This window comes from Drosophila serrata, unplaced genomic scaffold (assembly GCF_035046125.1).
Source record: "Drosophila serrata isolate PLE 108 unplaced genomic scaffold, ASM3504612v1 contig_184, whole genome shotgun sequence".
Classification (NCBI taxonomy): Eukaryota; Metazoa; Arthropoda; class Insecta; order Diptera; family Drosophilidae; genus Drosophila; species Drosophila serrata.
Genome location: NW_028257082.1, coordinates 7,098,835 through 7,118,749, shown reverse-complemented (window position 1 = coordinate 7,118,749; position 19,915 = coordinate 7,098,835). Strand labels below are relative to the sequence as shown.

At 40.0% G+C, this 19,915-nt stretch overlaps 1 protein-coding gene and 2 long non-coding RNA genes across 3 annotated transcripts; 1 reads left to right on the top strand and 2 right to left on the bottom strand.

Annotated features, from left to right (window-relative positions):
• Nucleotides 1–1,382: 1,382 nt before the first annotated feature.
• Nucleotides 1,383–4,111, bottom strand: LOC147644400 (uncharacterized). The gene is made up of 3 exons (XR_015270777.1): nucleotides 3,060–4,111; nucleotides 2,904–3,000; nucleotides 1,383–2,064 (listed from the first exon to the last, which is right to left on the bottom strand). It is a non-coding gene; the product is annotated as an uncharacterized LOC147644400 (long non-coding RNA).
• Nucleotides 4,112–5,144: 1,033 nt separating this feature from the next.
• Nucleotides 5,145–10,394, bottom strand: Uba1 (ubiquitin-like activating enzyme 1). Its single transcript, XM_020961983.2, has 4 exons — nucleotides 9,171–10,394; nucleotides 6,894–8,615; nucleotides 6,523–6,831; nucleotides 5,145–6,465 (listed from the first exon to the last, which is right to left on the bottom strand). Exons 1-4 carry the CDS (start codon nucleotides 9,894–9,896, stop codon nucleotides 5,680–5,682), a joined length of 3,543 nt encoding a protein of 1,180 aa, XP_020817642.2. The 5' UTR covers nucleotides 9,897–10,394; the 3' UTR covers nucleotides 5,145–5,679.
• LOC147644399 (uncharacterized) lies at nucleotides 10,308–18,119 on the top strand. Its single transcript, XR_015270689.1, has 2 exons — nucleotides 10,308–10,404; nucleotides 17,279–18,119. It is a non-coding gene; the product is annotated as an uncharacterized LOC147644399 (long non-coding RNA).
• The last annotated feature ends 1,796 nt before the right edge of the window (nucleotides 18,120–19,915 follow it).

Genomic DNA, 19,915 nt, shown 5'->3' with positions numbered 1-19,915 from the left:
TTAAGTTATATTTCGTTAAAAAAAAGATAATTTAATAAAATATTAATTAAATTAAGAAAAAGTATTTAATCGACTTTTAAACGAATCAATTTTTTGTTCCAGAAAATGTTTGTGTTTGCCCCATAGTGCTGCTTGTAACTCGCGCTGTTAAGCTTTTATATTGGTGACAATATAGATTAAATTGTCATTTAAAATACATTCCGTTAAAAAAAAAATAACTAAATAAAAAATTAATATTAATCTTTAAATAAGTATTCAAACGACTTTGCAATAAATCATTTTTTTCTTCCAGAAAAGTCGATCTTTGCCCCATAGTCCACTGCTTGTAACTCGCGCTCTTTTGTCGCTTTCTTTCGCTCTCTGCCTTTCTCTCTCTCTGTTGGTTACTCTTTGAAAGAGTTGTAGTCTGATCGGAGTGGGTGTTGCTGGGGAGTCAAGAGTTGTAACTCCAATATTACCTAAGGATAAGAGTCCATAAATAGCATGTAAATGGAGCTCTTTCAATAATCTTTATATTCTCTTCTTGCTCTTTTGGAAATTTAAAGAGCGCTGAAGACCGTTGTGGGTGTTTGTTTTTTTCTTTCGTTTTTTAGCGCTTATGTTTTTTATGCTACCTAAAAAGTGTCGGTCTTAACACGTTTGTGCCAAGATTGGCGCCACTCCAGCGATTGCACAATAGATACAAAGCAGATGGTTAATAATACTGATTGATGGATCAGTTTCTTATGAAAAATACAAAATATAAAGATTACACAGAGCGAAATTAAATTAAAATACAATAAAAAATCTATCTTAAAATTCAAAAATGATAATATAATAATAATATAATATATTTAGAAAAAATGGCTTAGAATTAAAGATATTATTATATTCTAAATTGATTTATTATTTCTTTCAGTGCCTCATTAGCTGAGACAATTTTATTTTTGAATGAACGTCTAATCAATTTACGCACGAACGGTTGAATAGTGTTCGTTGACCGATTACTCATGGTAAAACTCGGTTGTATCATACTCGACTTATCAATGAAATAATCCTCTGGGAAAACCAAAAAACCCATTGATAAATGTTTATTACAAACAAGCTTAAAATGAAGATGTTATGTTACGTTGTTTTGGATGATCATCGTGCTCAATGCCCATTTTAGTTTTAATTTATTGACACTTAATCATAACCAATATACAATATATACAATATCTTGTAGTATATTGATGACTGTTCCTAGAAGCGTGCGTGCGATAGAAATAAACCATAAACCTAAGATTGGTTCCGTACACTGCGTTTCATTAAAAATTTACAACAATTTTTAAGATATTATTTTAAATATTTAAATCTGAGTTAACCCAAAAGTTTCCGATACGAAGAGGAAATAGAGACAGAGATATAATCAATAATTTTTATTAAGATATTTTATATTGAAGTCTGGTTATATTATATTATATTTTTTAATTGGGGTAGTTCCAGCCAATACCCTATTATTATTTAATTATTTATTATTATTATTATTACTTTCTTTTCAGATTATAAAATAGAATCTTATTCTACCGTCAAGCACTGTACCCACACAGATATCCAAAACTGCTTGCCGGCAAATTTCTGAACTCAGACTGAGGGAGGTCATGGGTTCAAGTGCTAATTGAACACGAAATTGAATGCAAAACCGATTTGCAGTTGACCTACAAAAAAAGTAGAAATAAAATTAGTAGAAAGCCCACAAAAGGTGCGTATGAGACATCGGAAGTGTTGTGTCATAAATGATGTAAAGAGGAACATAAGACTTTGATGCAATTATTATTTATTATATTATATAAATGCTCTGACCCCAATATAAAATCAATGACACATGGTCAAGCCCCATAAAGGTGCGTAAGAACACGGAAATATATATTATACCGCTAAGGAAATCATATCTTATCAAATCAAAGGTACTACTCATAGCTCAATGGGTATGCTTACGTAACTTTAAGGTAAAAATGTTCATGTATCATTCAAAAATATAGTAAAATTCACCGCTAGCCATGGTCAGGATCATCCATCGAATGGCGTTATCATATTGTTCGTTTCCTGCAGAAATGGAAAAACACGCTGATAAGGCGACAGCATAACATAAGTAAGGAAGGTTAGTAACTTTTGATGTCAGTGACTCAGTGGGGCACTATCTTGTTTATTGTATTTCTCTGAGAATGCATATACTTTCGTCTGATAACCATATCAGTGACAGTTTACCACAATCAATTGCTCCTTTCGAACGGCCAGTGGTATCTGTATCTGCTGTAAATGTATCTGTATCTTTAACTGCTGTATCTGTATCCGAAGAGGCCTCGATTTCGAATTGCCGGGTACAAGTTCGTGAGAAATCAATTATGGAGAACGACAAGTGTCGTCTGGCGATGGCCGAAAGCATAATGTACGAGTAAGGGGTACGGATACATATACATATACTTATATAATGTTGTATTATAATGTGTGGGCGGTAGAGCACGGATGTCTGGCCGATATGGCGAAAGTTATTTATTTATATGCCTGCGTTCCATACACTTGATTCCTGTGAATGCACTTGAAAAATTCTTGGGAATTATGAGGAGATTAAATATATATTAAGTTTTATAGGCTAATATTATACTGTATCTATCAAACTAGATTGTGAAACAAAATAATAAATGGCATTTCTCAGAGATCTTAGTCGCAAAAAGGATCAAATTTTCATTTTATTTCACTCCATTTTATTGAAAACTATTATACGCCTTTTTAAGAAACTTTAATCCCTATGGTTATGGTCCTATAGCATCCCTTTACTTAAATCTAATACAAAATACCTACATTTGTTACTCTCAAAAGAAGCTAATTAAAAATGTATTTTATATAAAATTATTTAATTTTTTTTATGACTTAAATTTACAAACCAGAGCATGTGGTTCCTGTGTACTGCCCCAGTCAGATCTCTCTTCCCATTGTGCAATCTCTGGTTGACTCAATTCGAGGCGCTTGTTTCGAGGTGATCTAAAATGGAAGTGGGCACATGTAACCAGCGGTGGTGGTCGGACATGAGATTTACATACTACCATTTCCCAAGTGCGCAAAATCGAACACGTTCCTCCTCAGACAGGAAATCAAAGCAATTACTAATTGTGTTTTACACAGCGCCAAAAACTTTCTCAGATGACGCATGTCATTTACAAATGGACAGGAAATGCCAGCCCAATTGACCTTCCTCTACGCCCAACCCCACAACAGGCAGATGCATCTGTATCTCTGTATCCGAGTAATTAATTAAAATATGCATCCAATGCACTCCGATTTTCCCTGGCTACGAGCATTGCTCTCGTCTCTTGCCTTGATGTGTCCATCTGGGAAAATGCCACCTCCACCTTCTCGTGATGATTTCCATTTAACATGTTCATTAATCACATTCGGCGGAGTTTGTGGCTCATTATCGCATGGAAAGTGTCACACGGCCAACTGAGAATTTATTGAATTCACTCACTCAATGGCAAAAAGGGAGCACAATTAATATGACAGCAAGTCTGTACAAATTACAAATTCCGCATCCGATTTGCATGACAAATAAGCCGCAATATTTTTTTTTTTGGATATTAGCCAAACAGGTTGTGGGAATTAAACAAAAGAAGTCTTTTTTCAGGTGTTCGAATTGTTGATGCTCTAACCTCAGGCAAACTTATGGGGATATTAAACTGACGAAGCCATAAGCTTGATCAAAAGCGGGGATAAGCCTGAAAGTCGATTTAAAATTTACGAGTGAATTTTTGCTGGCCTTTTTTTCACACCTGAAAGCGGTTCCATGGGTGAGTGCTTCCCAAAAAATTTATAAAAGAGATCCAGTGATATAGCGACCCTCTTTTTCCCATGAGTCAACAGCCTCTGGTTTTTGTGGCGCTTGTCAGCTGCCTGACGCACACTAAATCCACATTTATATATATATTCTTCACGTTAAACAAATAAATTTAAAAAAAGGGCAGAGATTTGCATCTGCTGGTGGCTCATCCATACAAATTACGCAGAAAGCTATAATGACAACAAAGCATTTTAAATTAATATACATATTTGCATTATCTATTTTCTTGTTAAATGAGATTGAAGAATAATGTCACATTTTTATGGAATAGGGAAAAATTAAAAAGAATTATTCTTAATTCAGTGCATGAATAATTAAGAAATTTAAATGATTAATTTAAGGATCCATGTTCAGAATTTTCACTTAATATTTTAAATATTAATTTAAAAAGTTACGGACTGAAACCAGGAATAAGGAAAAGGATATAGCTAATTTAATGAAGGATTCTTAAGATAATAAGTGTGATTTTATAATTTTGTAAACAATCAAAAGCCATTATTTTAATCCTATTAGTTCAAACTAAACCAATCTTTAAATCATTAATATTCCTTACCAAAAACTGTGCTTAAATTATTTGAAATAATTAAACTTGAACTCGAAACTCTGCATTCGACGGCCAGGAAACCCATTAAACCGCTGCTGAAAATCTTAAAAAGAGGAGTTACCACGGCAAAGGACGATCGTTAACTTTGATTAGCCTGCCCAAAACGGGCTTAGTACTTTGACGAAAGTAGATGCAAAGTCTTCCCCTGTAGCTCTGTGGGGATTCCCGTGTCTATCCATTTCGGCCATGTCTGAATTTCCCCTCAAACACGCATACCCCGCACTCCTGTTTGTTTCATTATCTGCATAATTTAAGCAAGTTTCAGGAAAAGCCACAGAAGGCCAAGAGGAAGACGCAGAGCTGCATAACTTTGGCCATACTTCAGTTGCATTGCGTGTAATATTTAATTATAATACGCCACCCCCCTTCCAACTGCATTGCAACTTTACGGCACTTGCCAATTGCACTTCGGTGGCAGGCAGCAGGAGCAGCAGGAGCAGCATCCTACTCCTGGGACTGCGAGTGGCATAAACGTCTTGAGAGGGCATAAAATATTTAATTGTGTCACGTAACTTTCAGCCAACTGACTTGACTGACTTGGCAGCAGCGTATGGATAGATACTTATTGTTCAGTATGCATTACAATTTCAAGTTTGCAACTGACGCTGAGGGAAAATGGGATTACTGGAAACGCCACCAAAGTGATAAACGAAATTAGCCAAAGACATCACATCATCATCTCGCGGGTTTGCGATTACCATATGAAATATACAGCTTTATTCATTCGCTTTTCATCGTTTTTTTCCTTTCTTTTGTTTAATACAATCATGTAATTAGTTTATATGTTCATATAAAAAAAATATATGAGTGAAATGTGAACATTTTCTGCCAAACTGAAGAACAATTTTCCATTTTCAATTACTCAATGCGATTTATATCCGTCTCCGGTGCCACTTAATTTCATTCTCATTCGTTTACAAACTATGCTGAGCAGAGAGTTTCTTCAGATGCATTTAGGTTTTGCTTTAAGTCGAGTCTTTGTATTTCGTATGTTGCGAATTCATTTGCCATTCCTTAGAGGATACACACACATAATAATATATATATATATAATTTCTAGATCTGGGTTGCCATCCCTCGGGTTGTGGTATTTGTGATTTAAATTAAAACTCAAAACAGCTAGACATTTCATTTCTGTTTAGAGGTGCGCGTGGGCGTGTCTCCGAACGACAAAACGGGATCATAAAATAATTTAATGGTTAAATTAAGAATATATATGGGCTTAGGGCAGCGTGTAACGAACGTAGGGCACCTCCACATCCTCGCCTTCGACGTCGTTGCAACAGATCTCGAACACCAGCGAGCGTTCGTGGGATTCAATGCGGCGCTTGGACACGCGACGCACCACCTCCGACATGGGCAGCGGCAGCCGCTCGGAGCACTTGGCCTTGGGCATGAAGAACGAGTACAGCATCGATACACCCTGTGAGAGCATCGTGATCTTCAGCTTCTCCTGCTCCTCGAAGTAGGTGAGGAACTCTTGCAGCGACAGCTCGCCGTTAACCTCGAAGCGGTCCCACAGCGTCCACTCCTTGCCGTAGTACTTGTTCTTGGCGGCGGGCAGCGGCTCCGAGAAGGCCATGAATGGTAGCGCCAGATTGACAAAGCCATTCTTGAACTGATCGAGATTACGGTGGCCGGCAATCAGCTTGATCACCTCCAGCACAGCCAAACCGGAGAGCACCGATGTTGTGGTGGCAATGGCGGGTATGATCTTACCCGCAATAAGCTTGGACTTGTGACGATCGGCTGGTGGGATCTTATAGTTCGTGGCGCGCAGATTCGAACAGGCCACAATGAAGTCCATATGCAAGTTGCTGTCGTCGTCCTTTTCAAACTCCAAAGGTGTGATCTTTGCGCTCTTGTCGACGTTCTTCAACAGCTCGGTAATAATCTTGTCCATGCGATCCTGGTCCACTTCACCATCATCAAAGTTGTTGGCCGCAGCAGCGGCGGCTGCTTCATTAGTCTCAATCCTAACGCCCGAACGTGGCTTAAATTCTGGCACCTGAAAATTAAGTAATTAAGAAATGTCTTCTATTAAATTCCAAACGAACAAACTCACCTTAACCTGTTGCACCAACTCTGCAACTGTCTGGCGATTGCGAACTTGTTCAATGCCATAAACCTCCGCCCTCAAATTGGCAGCTGCATAGATGTAGTCCAGATGCATGGGATCGTTTACATCAAAGACCAGCGGATCGGGACAGCGCTTGGGTCCAGACCAAAACGGCTGACCACTGGAGGTGATCTGATCGGGTGGGAAGTTGAACAGCAGCTGCTTGATCTGGTTGGCATATTGATCCTCCCAGGTTAAACGGGCCCACTCCACGCATTGAGCAAAGCTCGTTGGCTTATCATCGATCAGGGCTTTCTGTAGATATATAAATAGGATATATAAATCTGTGTAGCTGAGCTCATTAAACCCAAACTCACCTTGATGGAATCCAGAATCTCGAGGGGCTGAATGCCAGGCAACTTGGCAATTCGCTCGGTGAACTGCGGATCGCTTATGTACTGAGCCGCATTCTCGGCATTTTGCTTAAAGACACCCTCAAAGGCATCGCGAGCCCACTGTAGAGTATGTTCGATGGCATTGGGGAAGTTCTTCAGCGTACATATTGGAATACTCTTCTCTGGTGGATCCTGAGACGAGCTGTACGACTCGGTCGCGAAGGGCACAATCACCTGAACGTTGCCCAAGGTGCCCAGTGTTCCGGTCTCGACCAGAGGGATGCGGTTGAATATGCACTTGCGATCCATGTAGATACGGGCATCTACATTATCCAAAGCATTGGCCACGCCATCTAACTTGCCAAAGAAATCCTCGGAGAAGACCTTCTCAGTTTCTGGGCCAACGCGCAGCTCATAAGACGTGACATTTACATCCGGGTTCATTCGCTTAATGGCATCGGCCGCCGTCAGCGACTTGGGCTTCTGCACGTCATGTGGGCGGAACAGGAACTGACGGTTTAAATTCGACTTCTCAATGAGATCCATGTCGGTGACGAAGATCTGGCCCTTGCCCACGCCCAGGCCGAGCATTCCAAAGTTCTTCAGCAGCTCGCAACCAATGGCACCGGCTCCAACGATGAACCACTTGGAATCGGCTAACTTCTGCTGGAACTTCTGGCCAAATATAGCAATCTGGGCATCGTACCGCGAGCCCACTGGCTGAGCCTCAGCCTCGGGCACACCTCCTTCTGGCAGGCACTCCAGGGCATCGTAGTACAGCCACTGGAAGATCGGAGTGAACTTTCCACTGCAAGCCTTGAGCACCTCCTGGGCCACAATGCCGCCAATGGCCGCATCCAGCGGGCATGTGTTGCCCGAGCAGATCTTGGCGAACTGCAGCACCAGCTTCTCATCGATATCAGCATTACTGCTGTCCTTGCACAACTGCAGGAATTTGTTGGCATCCTCGTCGTTCCAAGGCCGCGGCAAAGCTCCATTGTTGGCATTGCGGTAGCAGGAGAGAGCCTTAAATGCCACGTGCAACGTGGCAGGCGCATCAAGCTTGGCGAAGTCGGAGATCAGGAACTCGGGCTCCTCGGTGGCCAGCGCCAGGGGCTTGAAACTGACCGTCTTGGGCATCTTCACCTGCGTGGCCACGCCGCTGCTCTTGTACTCGCCAAACTTGCTGGTGTCGCCAATGCTAAAGGTGTAGGGTCCCAGCACGGTGATCCTAATGGGCTGACAACCGTTAAGTTCCGTCATGCCCTGCACCTCAGAAAAGGTGACATAGTCGCCGTCATTGAAGCCGTGACGGGTCTCATCCAGACAAGTCACCACTCCCTGAGCGTCGTGGGTGATGCTGGCAATCATGGTGGACACCGGCTGGGCGCCATCCTGGTCAAAGATGGTGAAGTTCTCTCCGAAATCACAGAACACCTTGGCGAACAGGCCACGCGTTTCGGCGATAATCAGAGCAATGTCGTTATCATGGGCAAACTGGGCAATCCTCTGCTGCTCGGCGGCATCTGAATTGGTGAGCACCACGACGCGGAACTGGCGCAGGAATTCATCCGTAAGGGGACCCGTGTGCGTGAGCGTACGCACATAGTTATTTAGTTCAGCGAGCTGAGAGCAGGAGGCCTCCGCACGATTCTTGCCAATGTCGGCCTCGGTGAGATAGAACTGCGACGACAAGTCTTGGAGCTGCAATAAAATCGGAAATAAAATACAAAATTAATAAATTGCATTCTGGTGATGAAATTAGCTAGAGGCTAGAGGAGGGGGCGACGGTTATGACTAACAAAAGAGAATTTGTTGCGTTTCCGAGTATAAAACAAAAGCGAAAGACGGCGGCAAAGTGGAATGCAAAAACAATTCCAGACCGCTATGCGCGCACACACACACAAACTTGCAACACCCTAGAGTTATCTCTTTCGCACACTTTTCGCTTGGCGCAGACTTTTTGCCGCAAATAGAAAAAGAAAGAAAAGCGAATTACACACACTTTTTTTTTGTTCTTTCTTTTTTGCAAGCAAACTCCGAGAACCGAGAAGCTAACCTAACCTAATTTCGCGCGAAAATCTCTGGAAAAACGACCGCGTATGAATCACAATGCCAGGGTTGGCACCCCCTCACCCGTTAGTTTTTCTCTCTATGCATTTCCCGCGCACTCCGCTTTATCAAACGGAAAATTATCGATTTTTTCGCCACACTCTCCGCGCCCCGTCGCCCCCTTGCTGCGTAATGGAACACACATACCCCACAAGTTGCTGTGTCATGCAGGGTGATCGATTTCACACCGCCCAGAATCACATTCTTGGCTATCTCCAGTCCCAATCCTCCCAGGCCAGAGAGCAGGATGTCCGAGTTGGCCATCCGGCGCATGGCATCGTGCCCGAGGACGTACAATTGGCGCGAGTACAGCGACTCGTCGATATCTCCGCCAGCGGCGGCATTATTGGCAGCCATGCTACTACCTCCTAAATGCCGACTATTACTGTTGTTATTGCTATTGCTGGAGCTGACGTTGTTGTTCGCGGCGTTGGTGGTACTAGAGTTGCTTCTGGAGGAGCTTGAATTCGCTGAGGAGGAGGCTTCGATGTCCAGGTTATTCCGCTTCTCCGGGCGCTGCTTGCTATTGCTACTTTCCTTTTCCACTGCTGACGAAGTAATAACGTCGTCGCTGTTCGCTTTCGCCGCTGATTCGTTCGCTCGCCTCGCCGTCGCATTCGGGGCACACGTGTCAGAGGTGGACGACGATACACACAGCTCCAGCTGCTGCTCTATTGTTGTCTCGCTCGAAATGTCAACGCCGCCTGCTGCTTTGTCGTGATTTTCGTAGTTGTTGCTGCTGCTCGTCGCAGCGCCGGCTTCCTCGTTCTCGGCCGTTGCCAGCTCCAATCTTCGCTTCTTGGCCAGCGGGGATCCGTCGGAGCTGCTGCAGGCTGGTGAATCGGCCATCAATTGCTGGCCGCTGGACGACATTTCACTAAATTATCGAGAATATTTGCGTAAATGCGACTGTTGTGGCTGCACCGCTCACCCCCTCGCACACGCACACTTGACCACTGGGCACGCACACCGCTACACAAAAACACACGCACAATGGGACACACACGGACACAACACGCGCACAACACGAGAGTAAGGAACGTCTGGCTAAGTGGTTTTGCCTTTGATTTACGGTCCGTCCGATGGCTCGGAGAGGATTCCGGCTTTATTGCACAGTGGGCAGGGCCAAATAAAGAACACGCAACTCGCAGGTCGCGCACGATCGAAAATTGCAATATAGAATTTGCCGACGAGATAAATTTGTAAAAGCTATCGATTGCTTGGATATCGAATAGAATTTGCTGAACTTTTTATGCGATGCGAAACGAATCGTATGTGACGCTGTATCGATGTATCGGCCACAGCAGGTGGAAACTCTACGCCGTCCAAAATTTAAAAACGAAAATGTTACACATTGTTAAAACTTTGAATTAATTGAAAGGTAAGACTCAGATTGCTCAGTTTTTACAGTTTCTTTGTTTATTGTTTTTGATATATAGTAAAATGATGGTTATAAATATAGGAATGACAGCGGGACTGCCAACTTGCGCCAAATTTAAAGGTCTTCTGGGTGTGCAATAGCTGGTATCACTGTTGGTGGTTAAAAGGCGATGTGGCAGTGTTAAGAAATCATTTCCCATAGATCTGGCAACGCTGTCCGCTGGGCGCACCTTTTGAAAAAGTATCTATTAAATTTTTAGGCTTTATTATGAATTATCTTTGTGAAGGAGATGTTTATTATTTATACTTATACTTTTTCTTACAATAAAAAACATTCTAATTGAATTATTTTATGTTCTACAACTAATAAAATACATACATAGATTTTCTGAACAACTTGGAAAATAGTTTTTGTTCTTAATTCCCTTTGAATTAGTTTTGTTTTTAATTTTAGTTTTGCAATATGAAACAAAGAAGTATGTAGAGATCAGAAATATACAATATATACATATATAGGTTTGAATGAAAATTATTAACTTAAATAAAACTACGCTGGTAAAATTGATATCCTTTTAGTAAAATAATATTAAATAACTCAATACTCTTCGGTAACAATTGAAATATATCCTACCAGAGGACCATCGGAACCATCAATCTGTCGGCACTTGAGGCAATTATCCTGGGCCTGGACTCTGATCGTGGCACGCTCACGCCCCTCTACGATTGTCCAACTGACCCACAGCCGAGTCCTTGGGCCGTCCCTTTCGGCACTTTCCAGTTACGAGTTCAATATCCTTTTGAGAGCGGCTAATCTATTTTCGGCCGTCCTCTCTGTTCAACGGTAGTCGAGCATGAAAATGCGTAAATTTCCACGAAAAACCCAAGAGTACGGGTCCTGGCGGGGGTGTCCTTTTCAAGTGTTGAGAGCGTGCCATTAGGAAAATACAGAAAATGGGAAATACATATGCGAGAGGGGGGGAAAACAGCTGCAGGATCTAAAGTCCGGATCTCGTTGGCAGAGCAGTTGCGTAAAATGCATTTTAATTTAGAGTCACAGCTGCGCGAAATACTTCGCTCCCGTTTTAGACTCACTCCCTTCCTGCCCTTTAAACTCTGTTTTTAGTGCTCTAATTTTAGCCCGATCTTGATCTGGAATGAAAACTAGCCGCGGACTTTATCGCGTGCGGTGTGTCCTTGTCGCGTGGTAATTTTTAGGAATTCTGAACAAATTAGCATACTGATCCGATGTGTGGGGGTGTCCTTTTGCTGCCCATCTGTCCTGCATCGCGTGCCTGTGAGGATATAGAGAATGCATTCAGGGATTCGGGCTTGAGTCCTGGTACCTCTGCCTTAATTAAGCCTCCTCACATATGGCATAGCGCATCCCTATGCAAATTTTATTTCACCCATTAATCAATTTTGGAATGTAATTTGAATATGAAAACTCGAAAAAAAAGAAAATTAAAGGCCTGGTACTATTAATTTCGGTGCTGTCATCGAATCGAAGGGTAGAAATGCTAAGTTCGTAATTTTGCTAATGGTCTTTTTAAGGTTCATTAAAAAAAAAATGCAAATTCAAGGGAAATGGGAAAGAGTGATGCAGATAAATTTTATGTAATTTATTTTATGTATGAATTTTTCTAAAAATACTTCTACATATTAAAAAATAACATGATAACCAGTAAACATATATTTCAATGCCTCCGAATAGACTTTAATTTAGAAATTACCAGCAATCTATAATAAAATAAATACAAATTCTTACGCAGTAAATATTACCAATATTGAGACACACACTTGACTTTCACATACTTTCTTAACCAATTCAAAAATATTAACATCTTAAATTTCATTTATTAATAATATCCCCCGACTTCCTTTTGTCATTTTGGACGCCTTCCTGGACCCTTATTTAACCTTAATATGATTCTTCCTTTCTGATTGCTCATTTTGACCACCAAAAAAGATAACAGAGACAGCTCCTTGGTTGACCCATAATACCCAAGGAACTCTCCTAACCCAGTGTCTCACATTGCGGGACCATCAAGGAGCTAGATATTTATATATCTTTTATGGCGATCAACAATATTCTCTTCTATTGCCACTAAATGACTGCGAGTGTTTCCCCCCTCGTTTTAATTGTCTGGGAAAATGCATTTTATCGTACATCTTATAAGGAGAAGAAAACGAAGATGAAGACGAAGGCGCAGCGCGTAAATTTTAACAGTCTGAACAATTAAAGAAGTGTCCCTCATTTTTTTTCAAGAGTTATAAACGGAAAATACGTTACAAATCCAACGCTTCGGCAACTTGGCTTTTTCGGCATCTAGAATGTAGAGTGACTTGGTCAAGTGTATGTTGGTAGAGCATTGTTTCTTCTGCTGGTCTTCTTCCCCTTCGGTATTTTTCATTTCATTTTCTCTATTTCCCTTGTTTTTTAACCTGGCCTAAATACGCGCTAGGCTTTATGCTCAGTGAATAACGTGTGAAACCCGAGGGTTGGCTGAAGGAAGGAAGCCAAAGGAAGTGCTGGCTGCAATTTTGATTTGGCCCTGAGGCATTGGCCGATGCAGGTACACACACATAAGTTACGAGGGCGCAGACAGTTGGCCACAGGTGAGTGCTTCTCTGCCGGGTAACTTTGCTAATTGGTGCCCAGTTCAGTCTAGGAACTCTGGAAGTAGATGAAAAATCCCACCGAATGCAATCAAAATATTTACAAAACTCAGTGGAGTGTGAGATCTGCAAAGGAGAAGTTCCCGCGAGGAGGTGTGAAAGGACAAAAAGAGGAGAGTTGCTGTCAGAGGGAAATGCAAATGCCAGGCGACTTACCTGAATCTCAAGAAGGGGTTTTTCTCTCCTCAACACAATGGACAGACCAAAATATTTTCAACCATTTTCGAGTGTCTTTTCCAGCAGCAAGCATTGAAGTGTCACAGAGGAAATCTTAGATTTATGTATGTAAATTCCCCGTCCGGCGGCACTCAACCCCGGACAGAGGGCTGAGAAGTCGAAATTAAGTTGTAATCTTTGTAATTTTTGTCACTCCAAGAAGAGAAAAAAAGGGGTTGACAGGGGACAGCTGCCTCACTCCTCCTGAAGGATCTGTCCCCTATATTCCTCCCTTTCCCTGCATAAAGCGACACATTTGTTTTGTAAATATTGCGTTTGTAATTAATGCGCGAATATCGAGAAATGCATTTCTCCAAGTTCTCCGATCTGTCTTCTCTATCACAGCTAAATTTGCATATGAGTTGCTGTGTTGGGCCTCATTTTTCAATTGGGAGTCATTTTTCATTATGACCCAAAAGGGTTTCACTATTCAAATTTCATTCAACATAGATTAATGGGTTCAGTATTTGGGAGTCTGTGAGTTTGGGAAACTTTACAAGATCGTAGGATTATTAATGGTGAAAGAGAGTATTCTCAGCTAGATTACATTAGGTTTTTTATTTAAAGGCTTATTTATTAATTAAAAAAAAATATTTTTAAAATCCCTGAACATTATTTATATACATATTATAATAATTTCCGATTTTCAGAAAATATTATACAAAAGTCTAGATTAATAAAAATATTCAAACTGATAAAAATCTTTCGAAAACTGAAATTTTTCTGAAAATTTTCCGATCGTTCCTATGGCAGCAATATATATATATAGTCCACCGATTCCCCATGCTCCGATTTATGTATGGTTAAAATTATATAGAAGAATAACACCATAGTTTCATTAAAATAGCTTGATCTTTGTTCCAAAACAAATCTCGCACATGTGTGCATATGATTCCCAACTAGTTCTAACATCCCCGGAACGAAGTGACTGCTGCCGACCAAGTCTTAGAAATGTGTTTTGTTACAAAAGATGCAAGTCATTGTTTAGTCGTGTCCAAAGATAGTAACTGATCAGACATACTTACTGGTGATAGACACTTACTGATCATAGTTACTTACTGGTCATAGACACTTACTGTTCAGAGTTACTTACTGATCATAGTTAATTACTGGTCTTAGTTAATTACTGATCATAGTTCTATAAATCGTCCGAGTATTCCGATATCAGCTATATATTCTAGTAAAATTAAATATAAGAATAAGTCTATAATTTCATTAAATGGCTTGATCTTTGTTCCAAAACAAATCTCGCACATGTGTGCATATGATTCCCAACTAGTTCTAACATCCCCGGAACGAAGTGAGTGCTGCCGACGAAGTCTTAGAAATGTGTTTTGTTACAAAAGTTGCAAGTCATTGTTTATTAGTGTTCAAAGTTAGTAACTGATCATACATACTTACTGGTGATAGACACTTACTGATCATAGTTACTTACTGGTCATAGATACTCACTGTTCAGAGTTACTTACTGCCCATAGATACTTACTGTTCAGATTTAATTACTGAATATAGTTATTTATTGATCATAGTTACTTACTGATCATAGTTACTTATTGTTCATTGATACTTAGTGGTCGGTCATAGATACTTACTGATCATACTTAGTTAATTACTGATCATAGTTAAAACCTAGATCTTTTTAGCAACAAGTAAGCTCATTTTATTCCTACAACTTAATCATTCACTTAAAATTATTAACATTCAATTTAACCTTTAATTAAATGTTGATTAATGTGCAAATACATGTTCACATGATATGGGAAATGAACTCACTCCTCTTGAGATTTTCCCAGCCATTTGATGAAGACATCATCTACCCGGGACAAGCTCATTGAGCGATAAATCAACTGAGAACTTTTCACCAATTCCATTTCGCACATGCAAAATCATTTTGCAGAAATTTGTAAACATTTTATTACAAAACATCCCGTTTGGCAGGATAGGGTTCTCAATCCTTTTTAAGGATCCCAACTCACCCTTTCTGCACGGCAGCTACTTAAGATGCAACGACAACTGCATTCAGGACAGGACTCTCTTTGGAAGACAAAAGGGATTTTGCAAAACGTACAGAAGACAGCAGACAGCATGTAACCCACCACCACCACCACCACCGAGAATATCCTGTGAGGATCGTCCTTGGAGTTTGCATATGTAATAAATGGGCAACTTGGCGGAGCGTTTATTGCCCATGCATAATCCCATTTAATGTGCTTACTGTAACCGCCATTTGAATAATGCTCAGTTAACGCTTTAATGTGCTTAGTCGCTATCTCTGAAGGTGTGCTAAGAAGGACTTCCTGTCTGGGAATCGGGAATCAGGATCGTGGAATTACGAATTTAATGCATTTCTGATACCTTAGGCTCCATTGCAACATTTTTTTATTTTATTGAGCGCCTGGCGCAACGAATCCATCAATTTTATTGCCGGCCAGGAATATTTTTATACATATATGAGATCTGCAGCAGGACACCCTCTCACACTTCCTTTTGAAACAAAAGCAAAAAAACTCGGAAAGAAAAGAATCGTTACAACTGTCGTAAAGTTTCGAGCGCGACTTTAAGCTGCTTATTCGCTTCGAACGGAATATGGAACAAAAAAATTCTTATAAAATGTATTATGTGATGGCAGTGCCGAGCAGTTTGCGGTTTATCCTTTCAGCAATAAAAGTATCCGATTACGGGAATGCACTGGGAACCAGCTCAACCATCCCAGCAAAACGCTGTCAGCACATAGATCAAATGCTAACAACAGCCAGGAGAAAATGCTGTGTCCCAGCTGTGTGTCTCAGGATTCCCCCTCGGTCTGTCGGTCGGCCTGTCGGTCCTTTTAATTAAAGTTTTAAGCCCTTTAAATGTTGCAGCCTGGATAAAACAAGGCGACAAGGGCAAGTTAAATGCCAGTCAAAGCGCTGACATGATATCCCAGTGCCGTAAACTGACACTGAGTCCCGGGGTTTTTTTTTTTTGGTTTGTGAAACCGAGCTTAGACAACAGCTGGGCTTGAGGAAAGATGAACTTACCTTGAGTCCAGGATGAGCTCGGTTTTTTATAGAAGTTCATCTTTTTTTGTAGAGGAACAAATGTGTCCAGGTGAAGGTTGTATCTATTTTGCAGATTTAATAATATTTAATAGCTTAGACAACAGCTAGGACTGAAAAAGGATAAACTTACTTACCTTGAGTCCTGAATGAGCTCAGTTTTTTATGCAGAAGTTTATCTTTTTTTGTAGAAAAAAAAAGAGTCCAGGTAAAGGATGTATCTATATTGTAGATTTAATTAATAATAGTGAACTAGAGTGAGGCAGTAAAAAATAATATATAAAACTAGTTCCGTTCCTTTAATATTTTGTTTTGTTTGAACTTGAATTAATTAAATAGCATTTCATTAAAGCATAGTGCATTAAATAGGTAAAAGACTTTATTTTAATACATAAATACATTGAATAATATATAAAAATACATTACTTTCCATTAATGTTTTGTTTCGCTTGGAAAATATAAGTAATATAGAAAAAACTTGAATTTATAAAATTACATTACATGTAAATAGTTAGTATCCTATAATAAATAAATACCTTGGATGGGAAGTTACCCCAATTTTTATAAATAAATCAATATAGGTTTATATATCTTTTAATTATAAGATACATAGAAAAGTCTTGATGCCTCCTGCAAATAGTCTCTTAAACTGAATTTAGTTAAAATGGAAGATTTTTTCTATAAGGAATAATTTCCTATTAAAAATTTAATAGTTTACCGAAACTATAAGCCTCTATAACTAATATATATAATGAGCTAAAATGTATTATTCAGTCTTCCTTGAATATATAAACATGTAAAGAACTCCTTAAAATATTTTCCTTGCTCTTTAACCTTATACAACAAAAATAGTATTATTAAAAATATAGAAAACATGATTTGTGAAAATCCAAATTATATATATAGAATTCTTGGTTGTCTATGAAATCCTCTTCCGTTTTACAGAGCCCACGACCTTATGCACTCTTCCAAAAATAAATATCATTGCACTCGGAAGGAAGTTATTGACCCGTGCTAGGGGCCACTGGAGTGTATCAGTCTGGAAAATCCTCAAGTCACATCCTCCTCCTAGCCTGGATCAGTCGCTTCCAAAGGGGCATCGCAGATAAACCCGCTCCTCAAGTGGTTCCCAACCCCTTTTTTCGAGAGGATTACAAGGGGATCGCCATGGAATTGCATCTGGAGTTACACGAGTGAAATGGACAGCCAGCTGGGTGACTTATTCAAATACATTTTAAGGCCAGGCCTTTGTCTTTCGTCCTGCCTGCAATCACTCATAATGATTATGGAGGCATTGTCTCTGGTTCCACACCCCTAATGATTCAATTAACAAAACAGCTGAAGCTGAAGTTGAATTCGAAGTTGAATTCGAAGCTGAATCGGAAGCTAAACCCGACACTGACCAGTTGCAGTTATTTATGTGTCATGTGGGAAAAACAAAAGGGTTTTGGAAAACTCGGCAGAAGAGAAGTTTTCCCGATTACAAGCCCTTTTGTTGTCATAACTCCTCTTTGGATGGGAGGAGGTTTTTCAGGTCCTGCGAGATGAGTGGAGAGCCTGGCAATGGTCAATGCTGGCTGCTGGAAACTCATCTTCCAACTTTTGTGCAGATGCTTTTGGTCAGAGAATTTTTTTATTAAAAATAAATCTGCCAGTTGATGCTGCTAATCGGGGGGGAAGAGGGGAGAAAATCCAGGTAAAGGTTTCATATGTTTTCTTACCTAGAATTAAATTGAAATAAATGCAGAATGTGTCCTTTGGGTTGATTAAAAGGCACAGTAAAAGGGGAGTTAGTTACGTGTTTTCTTTTTTGAAATTTTATTACATTTAAGGGCAGATTTTTGAGAGCAATTTTTTGATATTTTCTTTGACTTGAAAGGTTTATTTAGGATTTGATGTTGATTTTATAATAATATCAGTTACGTGTATAAAACAATATAATTAATACATGTAAAAGCTTCGGTTTCAGTACTTATTTATCAATGCTTTTGAGCTTTTATTTCAACTGAATTCATCCTTTTATAGTAATTTTCTCTTGATTTTAGTTTTTTAATTATACAGAATTCAGCAAGTTTAATATTTAAGTAGTGTCCTTAAACTCTGATATTAATTCAAATTTTATTCCCCTAATATTCCTCATTTATGCCAAGTAAATTCCCTGTAAATCCTTCAGCAATAAACTGCAAATTTGAAAGCATTTTAATGAAGTCTACATTTCATCTTTGATTTTATACGTTTCCCTTGGCTTTTGATTTGTGTTCAATATTTTACTGGTGTCCATTTCCCATAACAAATTCTCCTTTGTGTCCTGCACAAAATATCCTCAAGGACGGCATTAGAATCCTATTAACTAGCCGCCGCAAATTCAAATATTTTTTTTCATTTTCCTGGCAAAAGGACTCAAGCTATATAGTCCTTAGAAAATTAAGCCGAGGGTAGGCAGCGAACGGGACATTTGTTTGAGGGAATCAATTAGTCACAATGGCCCTCGGACAGGACGCAGGACAATGTCCCTCGACGGCGACGGCTACACTTTTTGCACAAGCTGGGACCTCTGTTGATATTTCGGGGACATAAGGGCGTTAATTATCGGGCAGACGTTTAATGAATGCACCCGGGGCGAAGCGGAGCTCACGTAATTTAAATTTGCTTAAGGAGATTGCGTGTGTTTTTATGACTCCTGCCCGCTGGCTAGTCGCTTAGTTAGAGGAAGCCGCTGAAATATTTCCACACCCCCATTCCCATTCCCAACGTCCACTTTAGTTTCCGCTTCCTGTCGCATCCTTCGGGCAATTAGCGATGACACACAGGAAGTGTCGTAGGGACTCCGGATAGACCATAATTCTCGGACTTACACGAATCTTGGATTTAATTTGGCAGTTCCTTGAAGATATACATCTGTTTGGTGTAGGGGAAAAATAAGAGGGAGCGATCCTCTCGAATGAAGCAATTTAATATGGTCATAAAGTGCGATTTTGGTATGCCGATCGAATGATTTCATATATAACTTTTCAGGCAGCTGCCTTCTGGTCCACCAAAAGCCATTATAAAATCGTTTATGGACCCTGGACAATTGATTGATATATGGTTTACTTGGGGATGGATCGATCTATACTCAAATGTCTCATTTATCCAAGGGGCAGTTACAAGGATTTTCACACATCTGCCTGGCTTCGAAAGTATTAGCTTTCACTCGCTTTCATTAGCATATGAATATGGGCAAAGGGTTGGGAAAGTATCAAATAACCTGGCTGCCAATTAAACAGACTTTACTTAATTGCCAAAGAACACCACAAAAGATAGTTTTGCCTTAAAGATGCTAAACATAAAGTCCTTGATTGATGCCCTGTCAGCGAAGACAAGGAAAAAATGTTACAAAAAAACGTATTAAAAACGTAGAAAAAATGTAAGGAAAAGCCTTGGAATCCTTGTCAAACTAAGTTTTCCAAGCAACCACTTTTTTTTGATGTGTGAAAACTCTGTCACAGCTGCCGAGGAAAAACTCTCTGCTGCCCGTATGCAAATCAGTTTAACTGTCGCTTCATATTGTCCTTCTCGTCCTTGGAGTTGCAATTTGAGTAA